This window comes from Strix uralensis, chromosome 1 (genome assembly GCF_047716275.1).
Source record: "Strix uralensis isolate ZFMK-TIS-50842 chromosome 1, bStrUra1, whole genome shotgun sequence".
In the NCBI taxonomy this organism is placed as follows: Eukaryota; Metazoa; Chordata; class Aves; order Strigiformes; family Strigidae; genus Strix; species Strix uralensis.
Genome location: NC_133972.1, coordinates 151,534,490 through 151,556,128, shown reverse-complemented (window position 1 = coordinate 151,556,128; position 21,639 = coordinate 151,534,490). Strand labels below are relative to the sequence as shown.

The 21,639-nt window shown below is 42.2% G+C and overlaps 2 protein-coding genes across 23 annotated transcripts in view; both read left to right on the top strand.

The window, feature by feature from the left end:
• Nucleotides 1-16,382, top strand: part of SNX31 (sorting nexin 31) — a 31,409-nt gene extending 15,027 nt beyond the window's left edge. For 7 of the 8 annotated variants that reach the window (XM_074885676.1, XM_074885687.1, XM_074885664.1 and 4 more), the window contains 10 exons: nt 1,221-1,331; nt 4,640-4,730; nt 6,367-6,454; nt 8,302-8,371; nt 8,907-8,999; nt 9,656-9,859; nt 10,417-10,512; nt 12,350-12,427; nt 13,463-13,522; nt 16,186-16,382. In XM_074885676.1, coding sequence (XP_074741777.1) covers nt 1,221-1,331; nt 4,640-4,730; nt 6,367-6,454; nt 8,302-8,371; nt 8,907-8,999; nt 9,656-9,859; nt 10,417-10,512; nt 12,350-12,427; nt 13,463-13,522; nt 16,186-16,281 — 987 coding nt within the window. In that variant the 3' untranslated portion in view covers nt 16,282-16,382. Of the gene's footprint in view, nt 1-1,220; nt 1,332-4,639; nt 4,731-6,366; nt 6,455-8,301; nt 8,372-8,906; nt 9,000-9,655; nt 9,860-10,416; nt 10,513-12,349; nt 12,428-13,462; nt 13,523-14,577; nt 14,756-16,185 lie in introns of all 8 variants that reach the window. The other variant, XR_012631096.1, reaches the window with a different exon arrangement.
• A 1,611-nt stretch (nt 16,383-17,993) lies between these two features.
• Nucleotides 17,994-21,639, top strand: part of ANKRD46 (ankyrin repeat domain 46) — a 54,388-nt gene continuing 50,742 nt past the window's right edge. For 13 of the 15 annotated variants that reach the window (XR_012631085.1, XR_012631083.1, XR_012631082.1 and 10 more), the window contains exon 1: nt 17,994-18,109. The gene's annotated coding sequence lies outside the window, so the exon portion shown is untranslated. Of the gene's footprint in view, nt 18,110-18,586; nt 18,742-18,773; nt 18,969-21,639 lie in introns of those variants that run through there. The other 2 variants (XM_074885548.1, XM_074885538.1) reach the window with 2 other exon arrangements.

Sequence of the window (21,639 nt, the reverse complement as noted above, 5' to 3'; positions counted from 1 at the left end):
TTGCTGACATCACAGGAGTTGGGAGATGCTCCTATATACAGGCACCACAAAGACTCTGCAGCAAGATACAGAGAGTACTTGAAACCTATGGGGCTCCCAGGGAGTCCTCCATATCTTCTACCAGGCTAGCAAAAATGGATACAAGAAATTAAAATTTAATGTTGCATGCAGTATGTACAGCATTTTCCTCCACTATGAATCTCAGGGGAAGTACCTCTCCTTAATTAACAAAAATGCCAGAAGGACCATTGCTGTCCTCTGATACAGGGCAGTCAACAGGAAGAGGAGCTGCAGTGATGGGTTTGTTTCCGCCACCTCATCCAGATGCATCCCTAAGGGAGTTCTTAAACTAGTCTCCATCCTCTTGAAACAAGTAACTGACTTCTCATGCATAGCAAGGTGTGGGGCTTTCTAACTTTGAGCTCAGGAACATCTTTTAGGGAAATATAGTCTTGTTATAAACCCAAAGGAGAATACCCCATTCCTGTGCACAACCTCGCTGTTAGAAATGTGTGCTTTACTTCTAGTCTGACTGCATCTATCATCAGCTGACAGCCAATGGATCTGGCTTCTGTACTTTAGTTTTCCAGATTGCAAATCACCCCTTTCATGTCTAGACATAAGACAGTTCTCTGAGGTCACTTATGTGAAACAAGTTTTCTCATTACCTAAATGCTTTCAGGTTTCTTCTTTATATCCACTCTCCATTTGTGGTGGTTTTGAACCTTGGGCACTGGCACTTTCCAGTATTCCAGTAGCAGTGCCTCTGTTATGTTAAGATACCCTGGCCTCATTATTCTCACTGGAGATTTTCCTATTTATGGGTACAGCGATGCATTTTTTTCCTTTTGGCAAGACTGTGGCTTTGAAGATTCACATGCAGCTGTTTATTCACCTCCTCTTTTTGGAGTCTCTACTTCCTAGGACAGTGACTGCGTTTTTCCTACAGACACTGAGACACTAGCTAACCTGTGCTCAACTTAACATTGAAGTGACCCTGCTCTAATTCTGCAGTATCTTCCCACTTGTTGCTCTGCATGTGGGGGTTTTTTTTGTAATCTACAAGCTTTAATGGTAATTTTAGTAACTTACTGCTTAGTAAATAGTAACCTCAATTGTTTCTTTTACTTGAGAAAATAGGGAAATGGAGCATCAGCATCTTTGGAAGGGCTTCAGCAATATGGAAAGCAATAAACCAGTGTTCTGCTTCTTCCTAACAGGATACATTTAAGATCCAAACCCAGACAGCCTTTCTGGATGTTTACCTTGCTGATGGCAGCAATATTAGACTTGATATCCAGACGTCGGACACTGCAGAAAGAATATTAGAGGTAATGGGTTTCTAGATTTGTGTTTAAATTTTCCATTTGTGACAAGTGGGCAAAAGTGAAGATAATTTCAGTCAAGAAAGAATAAAACTCCTTTTTGAAGACATACGAGAATATCTTCTGTGGTTTTTGAGGGGTTTATTGTACCAGGGGCAAGGGGTCCGGGGCTGTTGCTGATTTTGCAGATGAGCTTTTTTGGTTCTCACATTTGTCCATAATTAACCTCTTCTTAATGTTATGTGCCCTCTGCTTCTACAGCATTTGGCTGTCAAGTTCAGGTTTCCTTCATATATGATAGAATCAGAAAATATATACTATTCCTTATGGGGACACATTCTTAATTAACTCCCCCTTTGGTTTAGTGTAATGTGGGTGAAAGTGCTTGAACACTATAGTCAGAAACAAAGGTCTAGTCTTGGCTTATGTCTTAGCTGGTGCACTGCTACTGAAACTTAGTGTGCAGCTGATATGTCTTGCTTTTCTGCGTGCTTCTTCTTTGCTTGTTCTGTGTCCCTTGACGTTTGCTGTGAAACTGTAGGACTTTCTTTGCAGTATTGCTGCAGTTCTAGCACCTTGGCTCTGGGGTGTCTGTAACAGCTGTTGTAATACATAGAGTAAACAATTGTTAGTTGCATTTTGAAACCAGTAGCAACCAAATGTTGTTTACACAACTGGCTGGCTTGTGTTTGAAACTTTCAGCTGGGGTTCCCTTCTTATGCCAGGAGAGGAGGAGCAGCAGTCGCTCTGCATATTTTGTGTATTTGCACGTGTGTGTGCATGAGCAAGACTGAAACCTCTTCCTCAGTTGCTCCCATTTCCTAATCTTAACAGCAATAACAAAGCATACACCTGCCAGATGGATACTCTTCTTTGTCATGGGAATCTGAAATTTCCTCTGATCATACAGAAAACTGTGTGCTGTGTTCCTGTTGTGCCTTTGCCATATGAGTCTGTGAAGGTAGCTCTCAGCTGGCCATAGGTACAAGCCAGCCTAATGTGTATTTGCTCTCCTCTGTCAAGCTGACGTGTGTTAGCCTGGCCACAGAACACACAGTATTTGTGCACAGTTACTGTGAGTTGGGTAACACAGGGTAACCCCTTGCCAGCTTTGTTCTGCCATGGGGTTTGCACTGCCTGAGGCAGTGCTGATTCTTCCAGGAAAGGTAAGTGTCAGAGCTGGCCTTAGACCCTGCAACAGGAGATTAGTGGAGGCTGAGGGTGGGGTGGGAGATGCTGAAGGCAAAAAGTGTTGTGAGGTGGCAGGCAGTTAGGAATTTTGATTTGGGGAGGGGGAAGTAAGTGCTAATAAGGTGGAAGAAGTAAGGAGACATTTTTAGGTAGGAGACTTGCACTGGGACCTTGAGTAAGGAAAGGATTTGCTAATTTACTTTTTTAAAAATTACTAATAATTCGGGCTTGATAAACTTGCTAGCTTTGCAGTGGGTCAAGGCAATTTCCAAGCCAGACAGTGTATGTTGCTTTGTATATTGTATTTATAGATGTTTAATGTTTATGTGGCACTGTGAAGAAACAATGACATTTGAAATGCTGCAGACACCATTTCTTCTCTTGTGGTCTTAAATATGTGATAGGACTTTTAGGAATTATTTATCTTTTGTCATTGTAAATGTGCTACCACATTCACTGTTTTTTTGCAGTGGAGGTAGATTTTGCAACCATCACTCCCTAACATCCCAGTGTTCAGGCAGCATATGCCAGCTTGTGCTTTGATCCAAGAGGTAAAATAAGTCAAAATCCTACTGAATCAGAGATCTGTGTTTGACATTCCTGGGAAATGCCATATGGTACACAAGGGGTAGCATGTTGAAGCTCTGTGGCTAATTTCTTCAAGTAATTTGTGGGGATTTCTTAGCACAGAGGCGGACAGAATGAAAGGTGGTGCTGCCAATATTCACTTTTTTCTTTTGTGTTTGGACTTCTGAAACTTTTTTCCCCATTATGCCTGGTGTCTGAACTGAGTGTGAGGCAAGTGATTTTTATGCTCTGCTGCCCTCTCCGGTAACAGCTCTGATATTAACAAGTATAAGGAAAACCTTATGAATGTGTTTTTTAATTTTAACTTGGAACAATTCTTCCCAACCTATATTTAGCTTGATGTCTACTTTTTTCCATGCTTAAAAACTTGTCTGCTTTTTAAACCAGCTGATAAGCTGGAGAAAACCCTTTTGAACTGTGGCGATGAGTGAATTTACAATGCTGTCACTGTGACACAGAGCTGGAAGTGTTTTGGGATTCGCACCCTTTGCAAGAAGACTGAAAACCGGTACTTCCACTTTATGCTCAGACAAAGAAAGTCCAGCTTCTCTGACCAAAGCATGACTCCTCTATCAGGTTGCACAATCTGCCAGATGAGCTATGATGGGAGTGTGCTCAGGGGTGGAGAGTTTTCTTACAGTTGCCACACCACTTTCCTGAGTGAATTCAGATTATGGTTACTGCTTTTAGGAATGCTTTGATAGCACTGTTCTCTTTTAGGTTATGGCTGCTTTAACTTATGCTTTGATTTTTCAGGACTTGGAACAGAACAAGACTGTTACCCCAATCTCATTCAGTGGTTTCTTTGCTTACCTCTGCCTGATTTTTCTGTCCTCACTATCCCATTGTGTAGCTGGTCCTGCAAGTAATTTCTGCATTTTCTGTTGGTTCTACTTCTGCCTTCTTTCAGAGAAGATGTAGAGGGGCCAGAGCAAGCTAAAACAATCCAAATGTCAAGATGGATAGGATTTTTCCTCCTTGTACACTGTCAATAATGAAAGCTCAGCAGAGCTCAAGTCTGCTCTTGTCAAAAGGCTTCACACAGAGTTGTAGAACCCTGCAAGTAAGACCGGTGCTTTCAGTAAAGGTGTAGGACTTTTAGATATTTCCTAGAAAAACAAGAGGACTATCAGCTTGGAAAATACACCAATTCTGTAAAAATACATATTTGTGATGCTCATGAGCAATGCTGTTAGCTCGGAGCACACAGTGCTCACTGTACAACAGGATTTGAGGATTTGTGTAGTAAAGATCTGGAATACATGGCAGATGCCTTGTGTTAGAGGATGCTTAAGTGCATGGCACAGTAGTAAACATTTTCCGTTTTATTACATTTTTATGTTCCTTTGAAACTTATGAAACTCCTCACAAATTCAAATGCTGCAATATGGGAATGGTTATATTTGCTTTTAAACGGGCAGTTAAATGGGACATAAGGGAAAATTTAAAACCAATTAAGTTACGTTAACATGTATTCAACATTTCTTCCTTATGCTAATGGATAGCTAAGCTTCTGACCTTCTTTGTTTTTAAAGGTTACGTTGTGCAGGATGGGGCTCTCAAGAGAATTAATAAAATATTTTAGCTTATTTTTCTTTCAAGATCATGATGATGGAGCTCTCTCTGGTAAGTTTTACAAGGTGCTTAACTTAGCCCTCCCTTCAATTTTTTTTTTTTTGGCTGCAGTGACTGAACCTGGAGTCTGAACAGAGCCTGCAGGAGCCTGCTCAGGCTGAAAGACCCATTCTGTCTGATAAACCCCCTCAAGCCCTCTCCCCACATGCCTTGGAAAGAGTGGTAGTGGGGAACAAAGATAGTGTGGTGCAGGGGTGAGACTTTCACATACAAATATCGTGTCCCTTTCAGTTTACAAGTCAGGTAGCAACTTTACCACATGGGAACTGTTGTATCTTCTGGGTAGGCATTTAATCAGATGGCCATACCTACATAAAGCAGTTCTTAATTTACAGACCACATGTGGAGTTTAACAATGGGGCAGGAAACTCTTTTGTTATGTTTATAAACAATGTCTGTGGCTTACTTTCCTTTATATCACAACATGTTTCCTTTCTTAACTGACAGAAACTTAAGTTTAACCATGATGGTACTGAGCAAGCTGTAAATCAGGGTTGTGAGTCTCTTTATGGTCATAAAACGTGAAGGAGCTTTTATGCCTCATCGGTCTGCTGATGTCCTGCTTCCCATGTGGGAGGCTGGATCCAGGCCTGGGATGGGGATAGGCTCGGGCCACATCAGGGAAGTGAAGTCTTTGCTGTTGACTGCAGTAAAGTTAGGCATTGCAGCCTGTCTGAGTGGCCTTCACAAGTCATTTAGCTCTTTTCAGTCCTTTCATTGGCATAAAGATGTTAATGCTGTTCTGAACCTTTTCAAGATGAAGGTCCAGTAGTAAACTCAGGTTTATTCAGTGGGGTAGGAACCTTACTGTCTCTGTCTATTGCATTTATTGTTCCCCTGCCCCCTTCTCTCTGGCTGTGAAAGGTATCTCTGAGTACACAGAATCCCTGCCTGTTGTTACATCTCAGATATATCTGGATATAACACGTGTTATACTCTTCTACAACAGTTGCAGATGGATTTATTTTTGCCTTGTATTGTGATATAATCAGACAGGAAATAGAAAAGTTTTTTTGAATTGATTACATTTCTATGCATCTTTATTTCTCACAAATACATCAAGTACAAATGTAACCCACTGTCCACTGCCAAAAAGTGTTTAGATGCTTACATGCTTAAAATCACATATTTAAGAGTTCTGCTGAATAGTATTGGCTTAGAAATAAATGTTTACAGGTTTGGGCATTTAGACTTACTCTTTTTTTTTTAAGTGAGCAGGAAAGTAGTGACATCTGAAGAGTGACATGCTTTTTTTGCTGTACGTTAGTTATACTGCTCTTGTCTGGTGTTCTGTTCAAGAAAAGCATCAGTCCTGGAAGCTTGCATCCACGTGTCCTTTAAATGCAGAAACTTCTATCCTGCTTAGCTGTGTTTTGAGAGAAGAATGTTCTTATGAGAGCATAGTCTAGGGGAGTAGAGATATTCTGTAAGTGATAGAGCTATGTAAGTTTAGACTCAGAAAAGTGAGGAAGTCAACTAACTTGTCACCTTACTTTACCCCAGAATTTATATTTAAGTTCTTTTTCTTCTCCAAAAGCATATTGCTAACCAGCACTAACTGATGTATGAAAGTAGCTGGACTATTTCGCTAGATTTCACCAAATGTCTCTGGTTTTTCTTTTCCCAGTGGTGAAAAAAGTGGCAGAATTTGAACTTCCTTATGTGAGTCTTCAGAGCATGAAAGAGTTGTGCTGTAAGCTTGGGATCAGAAAGTGGTGAGCAAGAAGCTTAAGAGAAACTACCAAGATGTACAACAACTGCTATGAACAGAGAGAGAAATTCCTTTAATAACTTAGTTTCAAAGACTTCAAGCCTCAGCAGTTGACTGTTTTTTCTCTGAGACCAATTTGTTACTGGAATTGACTGGTTTCTGAGGCCCTGCATGTTTTAAATTTTATCACTCTAGTATTCCCAAAATGTCCTTTACTGTAGCTAGTTATTTATTCCCTCTCTCTTTCAGAATCTATAGAGAGGTTCTTTGTGGGTGCTTGCCTCCTGACTTTTATACCTGCATAACGTAGTGACCACAAATGGGAATATACCTGTAAACTTATACATAGAAGAGAACTTTGAGTTCTGAGTTGCAGGCTGCAGCTCTGTTTGGGCAGAGGTGAATTACTTTTTATATGAAGTGCTTGCTAATACACATAATATCTGAGGCCATGGCCTGAGTATTTCTTTTGGTAGGTGGCCTGGCTTAAGCAGCAGAGCACTCTTCCCCTTTTATTGCTCTTCCTCAGTTATGCTGGTAGAACTGTGTGGTGAACTGGACTGGTGAACTAACCTAGCCTAAAAATAAGTTGCTGGCTGTTTGGTTTTTGTTTGGTTTTGCTGGCCTATTTTTGGCCTGGATCGGTCCCCCAGTCTTGTTTGCTGTGCAGCAAACAGTTGTGCTGACTTGTGGGTGAGGATAAAGCCTGGGGACAGGGAGTCTGCTGCCAAAGTCCTGCTTGTCAAACGGTGCCCTGAGGGTGCAGTTAAGCAGTATAGCTGAGCCAGTCTGCTGTCTCACTGCTGTGGTTGTGGTCTGGTCTACTTCTCTATACAATGAAAAAGAAAAAAGGGAATAGATTTTTGCATGCTTAGTGAGTTGTATTGGCTGCATCAGATGAATGTTAGAGCAATGACTGTGGTTGGGAGCAGAAGAGGAAGAACAGACCATGCCTCTTGGTGGCAGCAAGCAAGGTTGCCTGGCTTGAGGGTACACAGAAACCTGTTGTTTGATGCTTGTAATTTGTCTGGTTTAAATCTGCTAGGCTAGACCTTGGCCTCTACAAAGCTTTCTCTGTTTCCCTGTATGTGCCCTTATAAACTGCAGAACCTAGCAGCCTAATGAAAGAACTGTGTGGTTCTAAGCCACGACAAAGTGACTGTCTGAGTAGATGCTTCTCCATCTAGCACTGCTTCAAAGCACAGAGGTAGGAAATGGCAGTCCTGGGCTTGTTTGCTTCAGGGAGTGTATTGCCTGTGCAGTGTGAGTACTACAGCTGTGCTAGCCATGGAGCCCCCAGCGCTCTGTTTGTACCGTCGTGTAGACTTACACAAGCTGCTTTAAATAAAACGGCTCAAGCTAGCTGTTGCAGCATGGCACTTGGATAACTGAGTATTTAACTTGCTTTGCTGTCCTGATCTGATCCTGCAGCAGTTCTACAGTAGTTGGTACTGCAGCTAGCTAGCTTAAGGCTAGATCTTGTATGTCAGCACTGCAGCACGGCAGTGGATGCTCTGGGACTCTTACCAGCTGAGCTGCTTGAGAAAGGAGGAAGAAAGTTTTAGTTCTAAATTGTAACTGTTATGTTTGGTACCACTAAAATCAAAGTGGAGAGATTGGATAACCTCACTTTAGTTTATTTCCATTCTGCTACAATGTACAAAGAATGAGTATAGTACTTCAACAGCAGAATGATTTTTGGTTGGGGTTTGTTTTGGTTTTTTTTTTAATTTGGTAAGTAATGGGATCTTTCAGGGTTGTGCTCCCATCATATTTAGTTGAAAAATCAAAATGCCATATTTAGAAGCATATCTTCATATTTTATTACTTTTTTCCCTTGGCTTGGAAAAGGTATATGGATCCTTCTCTTGATACGCTGCTGATGGATTGTAGAGCTTCACTGAATTTGCTATATATGCAGGTAAAACTGAAAGGTGTTTGTAATTTTGGAAGTTAAATTTCCTGCATTCATTTCATCTTTTATACAAATTCTTGAAATGTTTGTAAATGATTCCTGTTTAGCACTGCTCTGTGGTGCTTTTCTAAGTGCTGAGTATAGCTGCTGTTGATCATGTGTTTTGATGGTTTGTTTTTCCTTCAAACTCATGTACTAGATGAGTTAGAATCTCTGTTTTGTGCATGGGAAAAGTATTGCATGAAAAGGACATACTTAGATATTAGTCCACTCTTATTTTCAAGTGTATGTGTGTCTCTAATATGTAGGCACTCTGCCATGATATGAGAGCATTTGATTTCCAAACTGTAGGTGTGTTGAGTTTTACTAGCTTTGGAAACTATTAATTCAAGAGGAAAGAACAGCGCAGAGTGGACTTGACCCAAAATCAAAGGCCTTGTTTAAAAAAAAAAAGCTTTTTGTGTGTGTATTTCTGAATGTTTGTGTGTGAAAGGAAACAGTTTTTGCTGACTTTTTTGCTATTTTAAAAAATTCTTTTAAGGCAATCCAGGAAGTTAAGAGGAATTGGCTTAAACCAACAGAAAGGCAGATGCAGGAACTTGAATTTCTACAAAAAAATGCAAACAAAGCAAAGGTAAAATGGTATTTTAAAAACACTACAAACAGATCAAAGGAGTGGTTTCTGAAGCAATGATACTAGAGGCTGTGACTTTAAAAATAGGGCATGGTTTTGTGGAGTGGTTTGAGCTAGAGAACCAGGTCTCCCATCTCCTGGTCAGATACTGAGCCACCAAATAGAAAAGGAGGTTCCCATCTCTGATAGCATTTATCCCAACAGAATGACTTGGATCCCAAGGGGTAACAAGAGGTTTTTGACTGTGAATCCCAGTCTTCTCTATTTGCTAAGCTCGGGTGCAAAGGTTTGTCATCCAGTTTAAGAAATCAGATGGAAATTCAGACTGCTGTTCTCAGTATTTCTTTCTGGTTAGTTTTATTTCTTCCCATCATCATATCTGAAAAGCATCCAAAAGTCCTGGCTTATCATATCCAGTGGGGAGGAAAAAAAAATCAACCTTCCAAGTCTGGACTGTGAACAGTAGTCTCTGTATGAAGCACTGACGTGTTGTGGTAAATCTGTGTCTCCCAAGAGAAGGAGTATTAGGAATCTAAAAGATTTGTCTTGTAGCCCTTCCGCACCCCCCTACCCCCCCCCCCCCTCCCCGCTCCAGATCACTAGATTTCACTTGCCTTTACAGCAAATCATTTTAGTTCTCTTTTTTTTTGGTGCAGTTCCTGGAGCTGATTCGAGAAATGCAGTTCTATGGATACATACGGCTTGATCCTTGCATTTGTGACTATCCAGAAGAAGGTTGCTCAGCTGACATCTATGTTGGCAACAATGAGATTAACTGCTGCATAAAACTGCCTACTAACCAAATCAAAGACGTTAGCTTTAAAATCAACAGGTTAAGAAGTTGGCAGGTTGCTTTTCTTGTAAGTACTTCACTGGCTTTGTATCTGAATTCACTTTCTCTTCATGAAAACTAAAGTTGTCAGGGAAGAGCAGGTCTGGGGAGAAGGGGGTGGTCTGTTTTAAGTCCCTCCCATTTGCCCATACTCCACTCCAAACCTATCCTGAAACATATTCGTTTGGCAGCCTTTAGCAGTAAACTCGTTAGCAGTAAACTATCTAGCCTTACTCTGCTATGTTTTCTCCCTTCCCTGGCATTCCTTGTCATACTTTACCTGCCCCTTTCCTTTCCTGTTGGAGGTAGAGCTGTCAAGAGTTTTGTGTGGGAGCAAAAGAACTGCTTTAGCCAGCTTTATGCTTGTAAAGACTCCCCCTTCCTACCTCCCACTTGCTCCCTCCCCCAGGAGAAGTGTTCTGGTACAGATCTTCAGCTGTTTTATTTATATAATGTATAAAATGAACCTAATTGACTAATTCTAATTTAAGGCTGAACACCTTAATGCTGTTTTTAGCTGTTTCTTCTGTTCATTGGTTGGTTGTTTTGGGGCTTGTTTTTTGTTTTTTGGTTTTTTTTTTTCAGGGTGCTACAAAGGATGGTGGAGATGACACTCTGGAGCTCCGATTTGAGTACAATGATTCAGGCACATGGCAGTGGATAGTTTTGTACACAAAACAGGTTAGTTCTCAGTCCTTTTAGGAAAGGATCAGAGGAAAATGTAATCTTACAGCCACAGGGCATCTTCAAAAGTGGTTAGTCCATCTGTACAAGAGTGCAGTTGTTATGCTTTCAAGCAGGTTAGCCTAGGGACAGAGTTATCTGGGGAAAAGCATTTGAGTTTCTTGTATACAGGGAAGAGGATGATTTTTTTTTTTTTTTTCCCATTGAAGAGAAATGTCTAGCACTCAGCAGCAAGACTGGGAGGGAGTGTGGAGAGATGCTATTTATTTAGTGGACTCAGTAAGTATCCAAAATCATTAATTGGTTAGACGTGCCTAAGGTAAAGGGCTCCAATTTTCCAGAATAAATTCTATTGTTCTAATATAAATATATGCCATATTAACACGGGTTAATGGAGGGTGTGAATATTTTTAACGTATAAATAATTCTTAAATAAGATTTTTATAGGGTGCTATTCCTCCCACTATTTTCAGGCAGCTCTTTAAAGAGAAAGGTATCCAGGAATTCAAGTCATCCATCTGTGGTTATGCTGCTTAGCAAATAATCAAAGCTCTGCAGTATCAAGACAGCACCAATCTCAGTTTAGGTACAGAGCTTCTATAAAAAATATAGAGCCTGTTATTCAAGTAAACTGCTTCTCTTGCCTCTGAGACCAGCAGAGAGATTTTTTCAAGTAAAAGTGCTTAATTTCTCACATATGATTTATGAATTCTGGGGTGACAATGCAGTTCATACAGCTACTTAGTAAATGTTAATTTCCTGCCATGCTTAAGTTTTTGGTTTTTTTATGAGAATGTGAGCCATAAGCAGTAAACTTCGTAGTTTCTGTGCTGTTGGAAACCAAAAATCCCTAGAATTACCTCAGTCTTAATTCTTCTGTGAAATCTATTAGGGTGGTGCTTGATGTAGTGACTTGCTGATTAAAAAACCTGTGTCCCACTTTCCTCAGAAGTGTGAGGAAGAGCTAAAGGCCAGAAGGGTGCTGCTGTGTGGAAGAAACAAGGGTTTGATCCAAGAACCCACTTTAGAAAATGGAAAGACTGGATGATTTGGAGCTTAGTCAGAGATGGCTCCCCCCTCCATCACTGATCTTGTAGGATATTTTGTCTTTGATTCGTCTCTCAGGGCTTGATGCCCTACCTGAGATGCTTCATTTTGGAGAGTAAGTAGTAGGGCGCATCTCCAGGGTGCAGTTCAGACTTTAACTTGGGCTGCACCCTCCCATGGAGGTGCACATGCTCATCAGACAGCATAAGGAACTAAGAACAACTCCACTCCCCTCTGAGGTGCCTCTGCTGGATACCTAATATGTGGGATGAATGCGTCTGGCTCTGTTCATATTAGCTGCGCAAGATGCAGCCTTGTGAGCGGCTCTACAAACAGTTGCAGCCGTCTTGTGTAACCACCAGGGCTTTGATTTTCAGCAGTGCTGAACGCCTGTGAACTCCAGCTCGCTTCATTTGTTGAAGTGGTTTTGATGCTGATAGTGTCACATTTGGTTAACCCTACTTAGCCTTTGGTGTAATTTGGCAGCTGTTAAGGTAGGAGCCACAGGCGACTAGGGAGTCTAACTTGCCTCGCAAAACCAGTCATAAAAGTTCTTATTCTCCACTCTGAGCAGTGCCATGAGGGTTAGTCATGCTGAGGCTGGGCTTTCAGCAGCTGCAGCTAGTTTGGTGCACTGTAAGGATGCTAAGCACAGTAAAATTAACTGAATTAGGGAAGTAATAGTTCAGTAGTTAGGGATGTAGTTTTCTGGTGGAGGAGGAATGGAAGAGTCAAGTACATCTTTTAATAGAAGAAATCAGAGTGTTCTCTGGTTTATCCTCTTTAGGCCTTTTTGCTCAGTAGCTGCTTGAAGAAAATGATATCGGAACAGATGATGAAAGCAGCCAAAGAAGGCCAAGAAATGGTGAGCATGTGTGTATGTTGGTATCTGAATTTGTACTTAAAAAAAATAAGCCTGCTACTTGATCATTCTTTCAAATGGGCTGAGAGAAGTCCCACTGAGGAAAAGGATCTTGCATGTTCCAACATTTCAGTACAGAATTAATTGGCTAAAAAGTACATCTTTGCTCAGTTTTACTGAAATAATATTCTGAATGTTAAAGATGGTTTATCACTGCAGTTTTAATAATCTGTTTTGCATTCTCTCTCCTTGACTTTAATTTTTGCTGCGTCTGATAAAGGATATCTATGGCATAATTTTTGTATGTTCTGTACTACCCTGTTGTATCCATTTCTGGTTTTCACTCTTTCACCGCCTCACTTGCTTGCTCCATCTGCTGCGTCTGTTAGACCAATTTGAGATCTGTGACATTCACACCAAGAAACTTTCTGGTTTTAAATAGAAGTGTTAATAAAATAAAAATCTGATTTGTAGCTAAAATACTTCTGCTGTCTTTTGTGCAGGCCTTTATTTTTAAAAATAACAAGTATCTAAACGTATTTTCATCCTTAATTTCCAGCATTAATAATGCCTTTGTTTAACCTTGTGACATCTAAAGACTTTGAATGTCTGCTAACTGAAAACTTCTGAAGAGAAAAAAAGGAAAGGAACATGTGTGATCTTCTAGACCCATACTGATTACATTGAGCAATGAGGCAATGAACAGCATATTATTTCGTAGCTTTATAAGCAATTCAGAAGAACCAATTTTAATTTTGGAAAAGATTTGATCTCTTTCATTCTAAGTTTATTTGTAACGGAAGTACTGTAAACCTCTAACTGGGAAGATGAGCATTCATTACTTAAATAGTCATCTGTTGATGGTATTCAGGTAGCTTGGACTAAAACAGAAATGTGAGAGAATGGTAAATATGCAGTTCATTTCTTACACTGTTTCTGCTGAGTTTAACTGAATGCTGATTTGCTCAGCGTATTTTGTTAGAGTACTTGGGGGAGCATTTAAGCTTATTATAAGTTTAAATTTTTCAATCTATTTAGGAGATCAAGATGCCTGAATCCATGAAAAACAGTAAGAAATCCATCATCCAACAAAAGCAGGTTAGTGAGTGAGAGAGTGTCTCTAAAATGTAAATATAGTATCTTGCTTGCTAGTGGTGTTTAGCCCAACCTCTGTTTTTCTGGTTAGGAATACTCCTTAATAAATTTCATAGTGATTTCTTTGGGTAGGAAAAGGAGCTAAACTTGACTTTTGGAAGGAAGAAGAGGGCAAGAAACATGTCTGAATAAAAATGTTATTTTAGTTTGGTGGGTTTAATGACAACTTGCTTCATTTTATTTGCTTTTTTTGCAAGTGTTTCTGAATGAGACATTTGAAGTTTACAGAAAGCCAGAATCTAAACAGAGATCAAGCTGTGTGTATCCCCATGCAACTGCTGATGTAGTTTACAGACTTGTACTTGGATTCCGCACTGGGATTGTTTATGCATTCATTTTCCCCTGTAGTTGGGAGTTGTACCCCTTTGCAGATTTGACATGTTACCTGATAGGAATGTATACGTATAGATATGTAAAAGATGTAATTCCAAGTTCATTGCTGGAATCAGTATTCATAGTTAATAATTCCTGAATAGCTAAATGGCTAAAAGATCTTGCTTTTCCAAGTCATTTGTTGAATATGAGATAATAAATAAATGGAAAGGGAATAATGTAAAGTGAATTAAAATAAATACCTCTATTACAGTGTGTGATTGGCCAAAGGGGAAATATTTCTAAAAGAGAAAGACCAAAATCTAATCTGAATTCAGAAAAAAAGTAATGTTGCTATATCTTCAGAAACAGCACAAAACCAATCACTAACTGCTCCTCAATAAGCAAATCAATTAACCTGTGTGGTGGGTTTTCTTGCCACTTTCTTTCAAGTGCTCTGTATGTGCCACTGCTGGAGCAAGATTCCAGGTTAGGTGTGGCCTTCGGTATCCACAAATAACTTGGAAATAAGGGAGACAACACTTTGTGAATAGACTTGTATCTGTCATGAAGGCTGAAGGAGCCTCACTGTGGTGCAGCTTTAGCAAGGACTAAGTTGTGCGGTACTCTGGGCTTGAGGCAATTGTTCTGACATACTTTACCATACCTCCTCGACTGCGAGCAAGATGAACTGTGAATGCTCCCTCTGCATTTTTGTGAGGAGAGCAGCCTTGGACAGGGCAACATAAAACCACTGAGCTTATCAGCTGTGTCCTGCTGGTGCAACGTCTGGCTGCTGATATGAAACACGGTGAACTAAGAAAATGACAGCTGATAATTAGAATGGAGTTAAAGCAAGTCAAGGTATGCTGTTGCGTTAAACAGCCATTGTATGGCGTGCTATGCCTCATTTTATACAGCATATTTAAAGTGGCTTAGGTCTTCATGCACCAAACTGTTATTAGATGGAGAATTAATATAAAATCTGAAAACATGCTTAGCTAACGTCTAAACACTGTGATTGCAATATTAAGGTTCTTAATGCTTCCCTTTCCTATTCCTCTATTTGCAAGACACTTGAAAAATGTATTAAAAGTTTACCTTTGTACATTCTCATTTGAAAGTGTTGTTTGAGTGGGGTCTTTATAATTTTGCCATTAGTATCCCCGAGAGTCTTACAAGTCTTTGCTCCAAATTGGCAGAAAGTTTAACTGACTGCTGTCCAAAGACACTGAAACCTTAAGCCAAATATTTTCTGCTGACTCATGAGAAGAAAAATGTAACTTTGCTTTTCTTTGTGATCCTGTAGGAGCATAGTGATACTACTAGATCAGCATAACAGCCTGTAAATTCTTGTTTGAACAGACAATCTTGTGCAGCAGTAAGATTCAGTAGGAGAATCAAGAACAATCTTTTTGAATTGAGATAAAAATGATTTAACTAGTGTGCAATAGTTGGACTTGCAGATAGGGAGGCTGTGCTGTAGAATGTGCCTGCATCTAGGCAATTTTGCTGTTATGTCTTTTAGAAACCTTGAGAAAAGAGGTATGAAAAAAACTTCTACAGAGATAATTATGCAAAATTTGGTTCCAGTTTCCTAACGCCTTAATGTTAGCTATTGCAGTATGGTTGCCATAGCTTTGTGATAGACACTTTCAGTAGGGTTTTTCAGGACATTTACGTTACATATATATCAAAATACCATGTTGCAAGAAGAAGAAAAATCTGTGCCATAAATTTTCTTAGTACAACAGACAACTGCAGATACATGCGATGGAGTGGTATAGCTTGCCTGCTTATACCTTGGGTGCTTATAGTTGGCCTGCTTATACCTGCTGGTTGATGTGGTGTTAGGAAGTTTCAGACAGTACATGGTACCTTTTAGGAAAAGTAGACTTGAAAGATATCATTTATGCAGGTGTTATGGTTAAAGTTAAGAGTGCGTGATTAACAGCAGTCAATCTAATTCAGAAGGCCTAGTAGGCAGTTAAAGTACCTGTCTGTATGTCTTTGTGGCCACTATAATGCCAAATAACATTGATGTCAGCACATCTGGAACGGCCATTCAATCTGCACCACATGTAGTATGTTGCAATAAGCCTTAAGAGCAGAAACAACTGTTCTTTTGTCCTATTCCAGCAGAAAAAAACAACCTGCTCTCTCTGAAAGCTCTTGGAGGGATCAGCCACTGCACCTGAACAGTATCATGTCAGATTTTCTAGCTTATATTTGTATCTACCTATAATTATTGAAATGCATATACTCTTTTTAACTGTTTATTTGTTTCATTGCAGGTACTTCATTCAGGGTTTATGTCAAGGAAAAGATTTTTGGTTAGGCCAAATGAAGACGACTGTGTATTTGAGAAAATAAGAGAAGAGGACCTGTGATAATTTATTTTAGATACTGTCTTTCAAAATCAATTGTCTGTGAATAATAAACCCATTGTTGAAACATTGAATTATAAGGGGAAAAAAAATCCTCAGTGTAATTCCTTGCCTTTGCAGTGTTCTTTTAGTAGTTACAACTCTAGCAAGCCAGTTTGAATGGGTGCTGAGAATCTGGAGATGTCTTGCATAAATGCTTTTTGGGCTTTTTTTCCCCTAGACTGAAATTGTTGAGGCAGAAAGGAGAGGGTTAATTAGAAATGGTGGTACAACGTTAGAGGAGGAACAAGTATTTACATACCAGTTTATGTTTCTGTGAGCGTTGGTGTAATTATTGTGATGGCTGAGCAGGCTCTTGCCCATCCAGACATTGTCTGGAAAACGCAGGTATCTCCTGTGATCATTCCCCTTACCAGGACCAGTCATTCCTTCCTAGCAGAACAGACTGTTGTGGTGCCCTTATTGACCTGCAGAGAGACCATCAGCGCTGATGCAAAAGCTGCCGGGCTTTGGAGAACGAAGGTATTCGTTTGCTCTCCAGCAGAGCAGTGGGGAGGGCTATCAGTTCAATGTGTGTAGCTGGGCTTCAGAAATTGTGCTGTTTTATGCTGATGACCATGGGGTAAGCAAGTACCTGCTGTAGCTGGGTAAAGGGGGACGTGCCCACACCACATCCCTGTGCTGCTTCCTACTGCAGGAAGACTGAAGTGCCTAAACCATGATATTCCGTACCAGGCTTGAAGGATCTTTGACTCTTCTTAGGGTCCTCGCTTTGAAAGGCAGGATCAGGTGTGAGAACCAGGGAAAGGAAGTGAAAATTTAAAAAAAACCCCAAACCTCACACGAATGTTTTTGGGGAAGTCAAATAACTTTGTTAACATTTTCCCCATTTACTTATGCTCCCAGAACCTTGCTGCTGAAGGGGCTCCAGGGGCAGAGGTCCTGCACTCTTGCCTGAATTTTTAGCTTGATGATTTTGTGGTGTTATAGGGGTAGCGCACAGAGCAGCATCGAAAATAAAGCTCCCCTGAAAGGCATTTTTTTGAGAGTTTTGTGGCATTTCCTTTATTTAACGAAAACCATCAACTGTTTAAAATTTGTGACTTTTTTTTTTTCTATAAATCAGAGACCTGCTTCTCTTCATTAAAGCTGCTCCTTTCTCTTCTCGCTGTTGTTTTCCTGCCTCTCAGCTGCCTGCGGTCGCGTCCCTGCCTGTCCCGTCTCTGTGCCTCCCTCCCGCCGGGGGGGAGGGGATGGCCGCGGCCCTCCCTCTCGTGGCAGAGTTCATCTCCCCGCTGCTGCTGGAGGCCGCCCACACACCAGCTGGGGAAGGATTTCAAACGCAAAGGCAGGGTTGTCAACAGCGTCCTGTCAGAGCCGGAGGAGGCCGCGTCTCGCCCAGCCCGGCCCTGGGGAGGCGGCAGCCCTGCGAGGAGCGGCGTCGCTGCGGCCGGCCTCCTCCCCCCGGCCGGGGACGGCCCCCTCACCGCTACCCGCCGGACCGCGGCAGGCGCCCTCAGGGGAGCGCTGGGCGGGCGGGGCGGGGCTGGGCCCCTACCTCCGGGCCTAGGCTCGCGCTGGCTGGGAGGCCGGCCCGGCCGCTCCCCCTGGGGGCGGTGCGCCCGCGGCTTGGCACCCCCCGCCCCTCCCCGCTTCGCCCGTAGCAGCAGCCCCGGCCGGCGGGGGCGGGGCCCCGCCCCAGGGCGCCCGGCGGCGGCCTCCGCCCAGCAGGGGGCGCGCGCGGCCTCTCCGCCCCGCCTCTGCCGCCGCCAGCTTGCCCGACCGACCCCGCGCGCCCTCCGCGTGCCAAGCCGCCGCCGCCGAGGGGCAGGTACGGCGGGGAGGTGGCGCTGTCCACCCGCCAGTCCGCGGGGAGAGGGGCGCGGTCGGTCGGGGAGGGGAGGGGAGGGGTGGCGCCGCGCCGCCCGCTCGCCGGCCGGTGCGTGTGGCGGCCCGGGCCCTGCTGAGCGCTGCGCGTCCGACGCGGCGCGGAGCGGGGGTGAGGAGCAGCGTCGGGGGAGGCACCGGCACCGGCACAGCCCGCCCCGAGGCCGTGACGCCCTCGCCGGAGCGGCGGCGGGGAGCGGACGGCCGCGGCCCCAGCGCTGCCCCCAGCCCCGCGGCGGGGCCGTGCGGCGGCTCGGCTGGGAGCGGGGCCGGGGGGCGCCGCGGTAGGGCCCGAAAACCGGCGGCAGGGCCCGGCGGTGACAGCCACCGCAAGCAGCGACAAAAGCGACGTGGGGCCCAGGCAGCGCCCGGTCCGAGGCCTGACGAGGTGGAACCGAGTCGGTGCTGTTCGGTGGGAGGACAGCGAGTGCCCTGCCAGCATTTATGGCGGGAAGGGAGGGAAATGGAGACGGGAAGGCGGCTGCCCTCCTCCTAGGGCGTTCAGAAGTGGGCAGCCCCTGCGGCGTGCTGCTTGGGAACATACTTCTTAGGAGAAAGCAGTGAAGATAAGTGAAAGTAAGAGGCAATACGTATTTTTGCCGGAAGAGCTTTTTTTAACCTCTCCTCAAAACTGTCTTTGATAATTACTGTTTTTAAGGGAAGTGGAGTAGTTATCTTTGTTTTCTAGACAACACTAAAGCTTTTGACCAGCTGCTGCAAAGGAAATTGTTATTGCACTGAAAAGATAGGGATAGCCCCCGAATTGTAGAGAGGATGGAGAAGTAACTTAGAGACAAACTATGGTGAGTAATATTGAAAAGAAAATCCATCAAATCTGAGTATAAAAGATTATAAAAGTAGTTCTTTGAAGATCTGTCTTGAGACCAATCTTAATAAGTATTTAATAAAGATCTTGATGTAGCAATTAAAACTTTACTGTTTTAATTTGGTAGTGATGAAGAGTCAGGAGGCATTGGCAATATAGAAGAGAGTTACAGTACTACCCAGAAAGAACTGGGTGATCCTGAGAACTAGAGTATGAAATAAGTACAATAACAATTTAAAAAACAAGGGTTTGCAGTTGCAAACATGTAAACACACAATTTACAGAAGAAATTCTTATTGGTTGAAAGCAATACAAAACCAGAATATGTGTTAGGTAGTTACAAGATACACAATTGTAGAAAAAGTGAATGCTGACCTGTGATGATCCAGAAAAACAAGTTACTATTAACCATGAACAAAACTCTAGAATACTTTGTGTAATGTTAATAATTCTCAGGTAAAATGGTAAAGTGGAACAGATGCAGGAAGATGTGCCTAGGACAGGTAGCTAAATTAAGAGTGTTGTGAAAGAAGCATTTGGCTATTTTAGTTCTGCAGAATAAAGGTCTTTTTTGCTTTCTATTGAACCATCGAGGTAAACACTGTGAAGGGAATAAATTGAGCCAAAGAATGACGTCAATACATGAATAATTTAACATAGATTTAAGGAGTAATAATATATGAAAATTTCTAACCATCAGAGAGCACCGATGTTCAGGAGCAGCCTTCCAAAAGGTCAAGGAGGAGCAAAAACCCAACACTTTTTACATGGAATGTGACTGGTTTGTAAAAGTAATGCTTTTGTTTGCTGCAGCAGGGGACTAAGCTTAGTGTTATCTGTAGACTTTAGATCTGTTTTTCTTGTTTGTTTGTTTGTAAAATAGATGTTAAATGTGTTTTTTAGAAGAAAGATATAATAATGTTTGCAGTCTGAATGGTGACAATCAGAAAATGACACTGGCTAATTGCTCTTTTTTTGAGTTGAAGAGAAAGTAGTGGAGAGTAAGCTGAGATGAGTCAAAGGCTGAAGTGTAGTATGTGCATCTGCTGTCTTCTTACCAGAGGAATGTTAGTTTGTCTCTGCAAGAGGGGACTATAAAAATCAATTCTGATCTGCACTCAATGCTAGTTTTCCTCGCGGCAGGTTTTGGTATCCTTAACTTAGAGCTGCCGCATCAGCAAGAGCGAGGGATTCTGAGTGATGCCTTAAGTTGACTGTATTATCCCACCTCATATTCTTGTGCAGTCAGTTTCTGAATACATGTGGCCTTGAAGTCCTCATCTGCAGCCCAGGACCCGACATACCTGGTCATCCAAGGAGTGAACTACTAGTGGTTCTTGTAGGGATTTGGGTATGCTGGAATTTTGAGGGCTGTTTCTCTTTTCTTTTGATCAGTCTGTCAGTTGGTTGCCTCCCACATGATCTCAGTTGTAGATGCTCCACTTCCAGATGGGTCTGTTAATAGGCACATAAACTATTTCAGAGGGTGTTGATTTGCACACAGTATGTGAAATACATGATCCTTGATGCAGTCAGCTTTCATGGCATGCTGTTAGTGTAGATGACAGGCTGACAGGCCTGTTCCACGGAATTTTGATCGTTGGTGTTTACTGAAATTCTGCTGTCGCTTAAGTCAAGAGCACAAATACTGTTCAGATTTGTTGTGGTTTGTTTTGCTATTTAAAGATGATACTTACTAAATACACGGAAGAAAGTTTGATCTCATGCAGTACCTCACTGAAGCCATATCTATACTTATAGAACTTAGATTCTGGCTTTAGGTCATGTATCAACACCACTTTTCCAAGTAGCATTTCTTTATCAATAAAATTTCAGTTGACTAAGTGGAACAGAGCTGCTTAAACACCAGTTTTGTCGCTGAGCAAATTTCTCACATCCGAGTAATGCAGCTACATCAGCTGAATTTTATAACATAAAGTTAAAGGCATCTTTTAATGTTTGTTGATGGGGTTATATTCTCCAGCATGCTCAAGACCCCTTATAAGTGTTAGACCAGCAATAATAGATGGTGACAGAGAAAGGGCAGCAGCACATTTCAGGGAAGGTTCCTGGTGTATGGTTTTCCCATGGGTGGTGCAGAATGCTTGTCTGTCTTCTTCACCTCCACATTTTGTGTGCAGAGAAGTGTATGTCTGTCCTTGCTGTGTGATAGTATGTTAGGGACTGGTTCTGCCTGAGTTTGGATACATTTTTAGAGGTTTACTACATCTAAGGCTTGTCAGCTTTTATGGAAGTTTACCAAGTAGGATTGTAGATGCAGGTGATGTGATTTATACAGTCTATTTGGATTTTCAGGAAGCATTAAAAAAAAAGTACCCTACCAGAGGCTTTTGAGGAGACTGGCAGCTTGTAGCATAAAAGAAATTTCTTACATGCAGAAATAGTTGAGCTGAAAAATTAAGAAGAGGGCAAAAATACCAAAAAAAGGAAGGGATCAGAAGGGTGGCACATGAGCTTCAGTGTACACAAAGGTAAGATGATGTCTTGGATAGAATAATCTAAACCAGTGATTCTCAACCAGTGGTCCGTGGGCCCCCAGGGGACTGCGATGTCGTCAGAGGGGGTCCACGAAGGCTTAAAGCAGGGGTGGGGAACGTCCAGCCCAGAAACATTTGGTCTGGCCCATG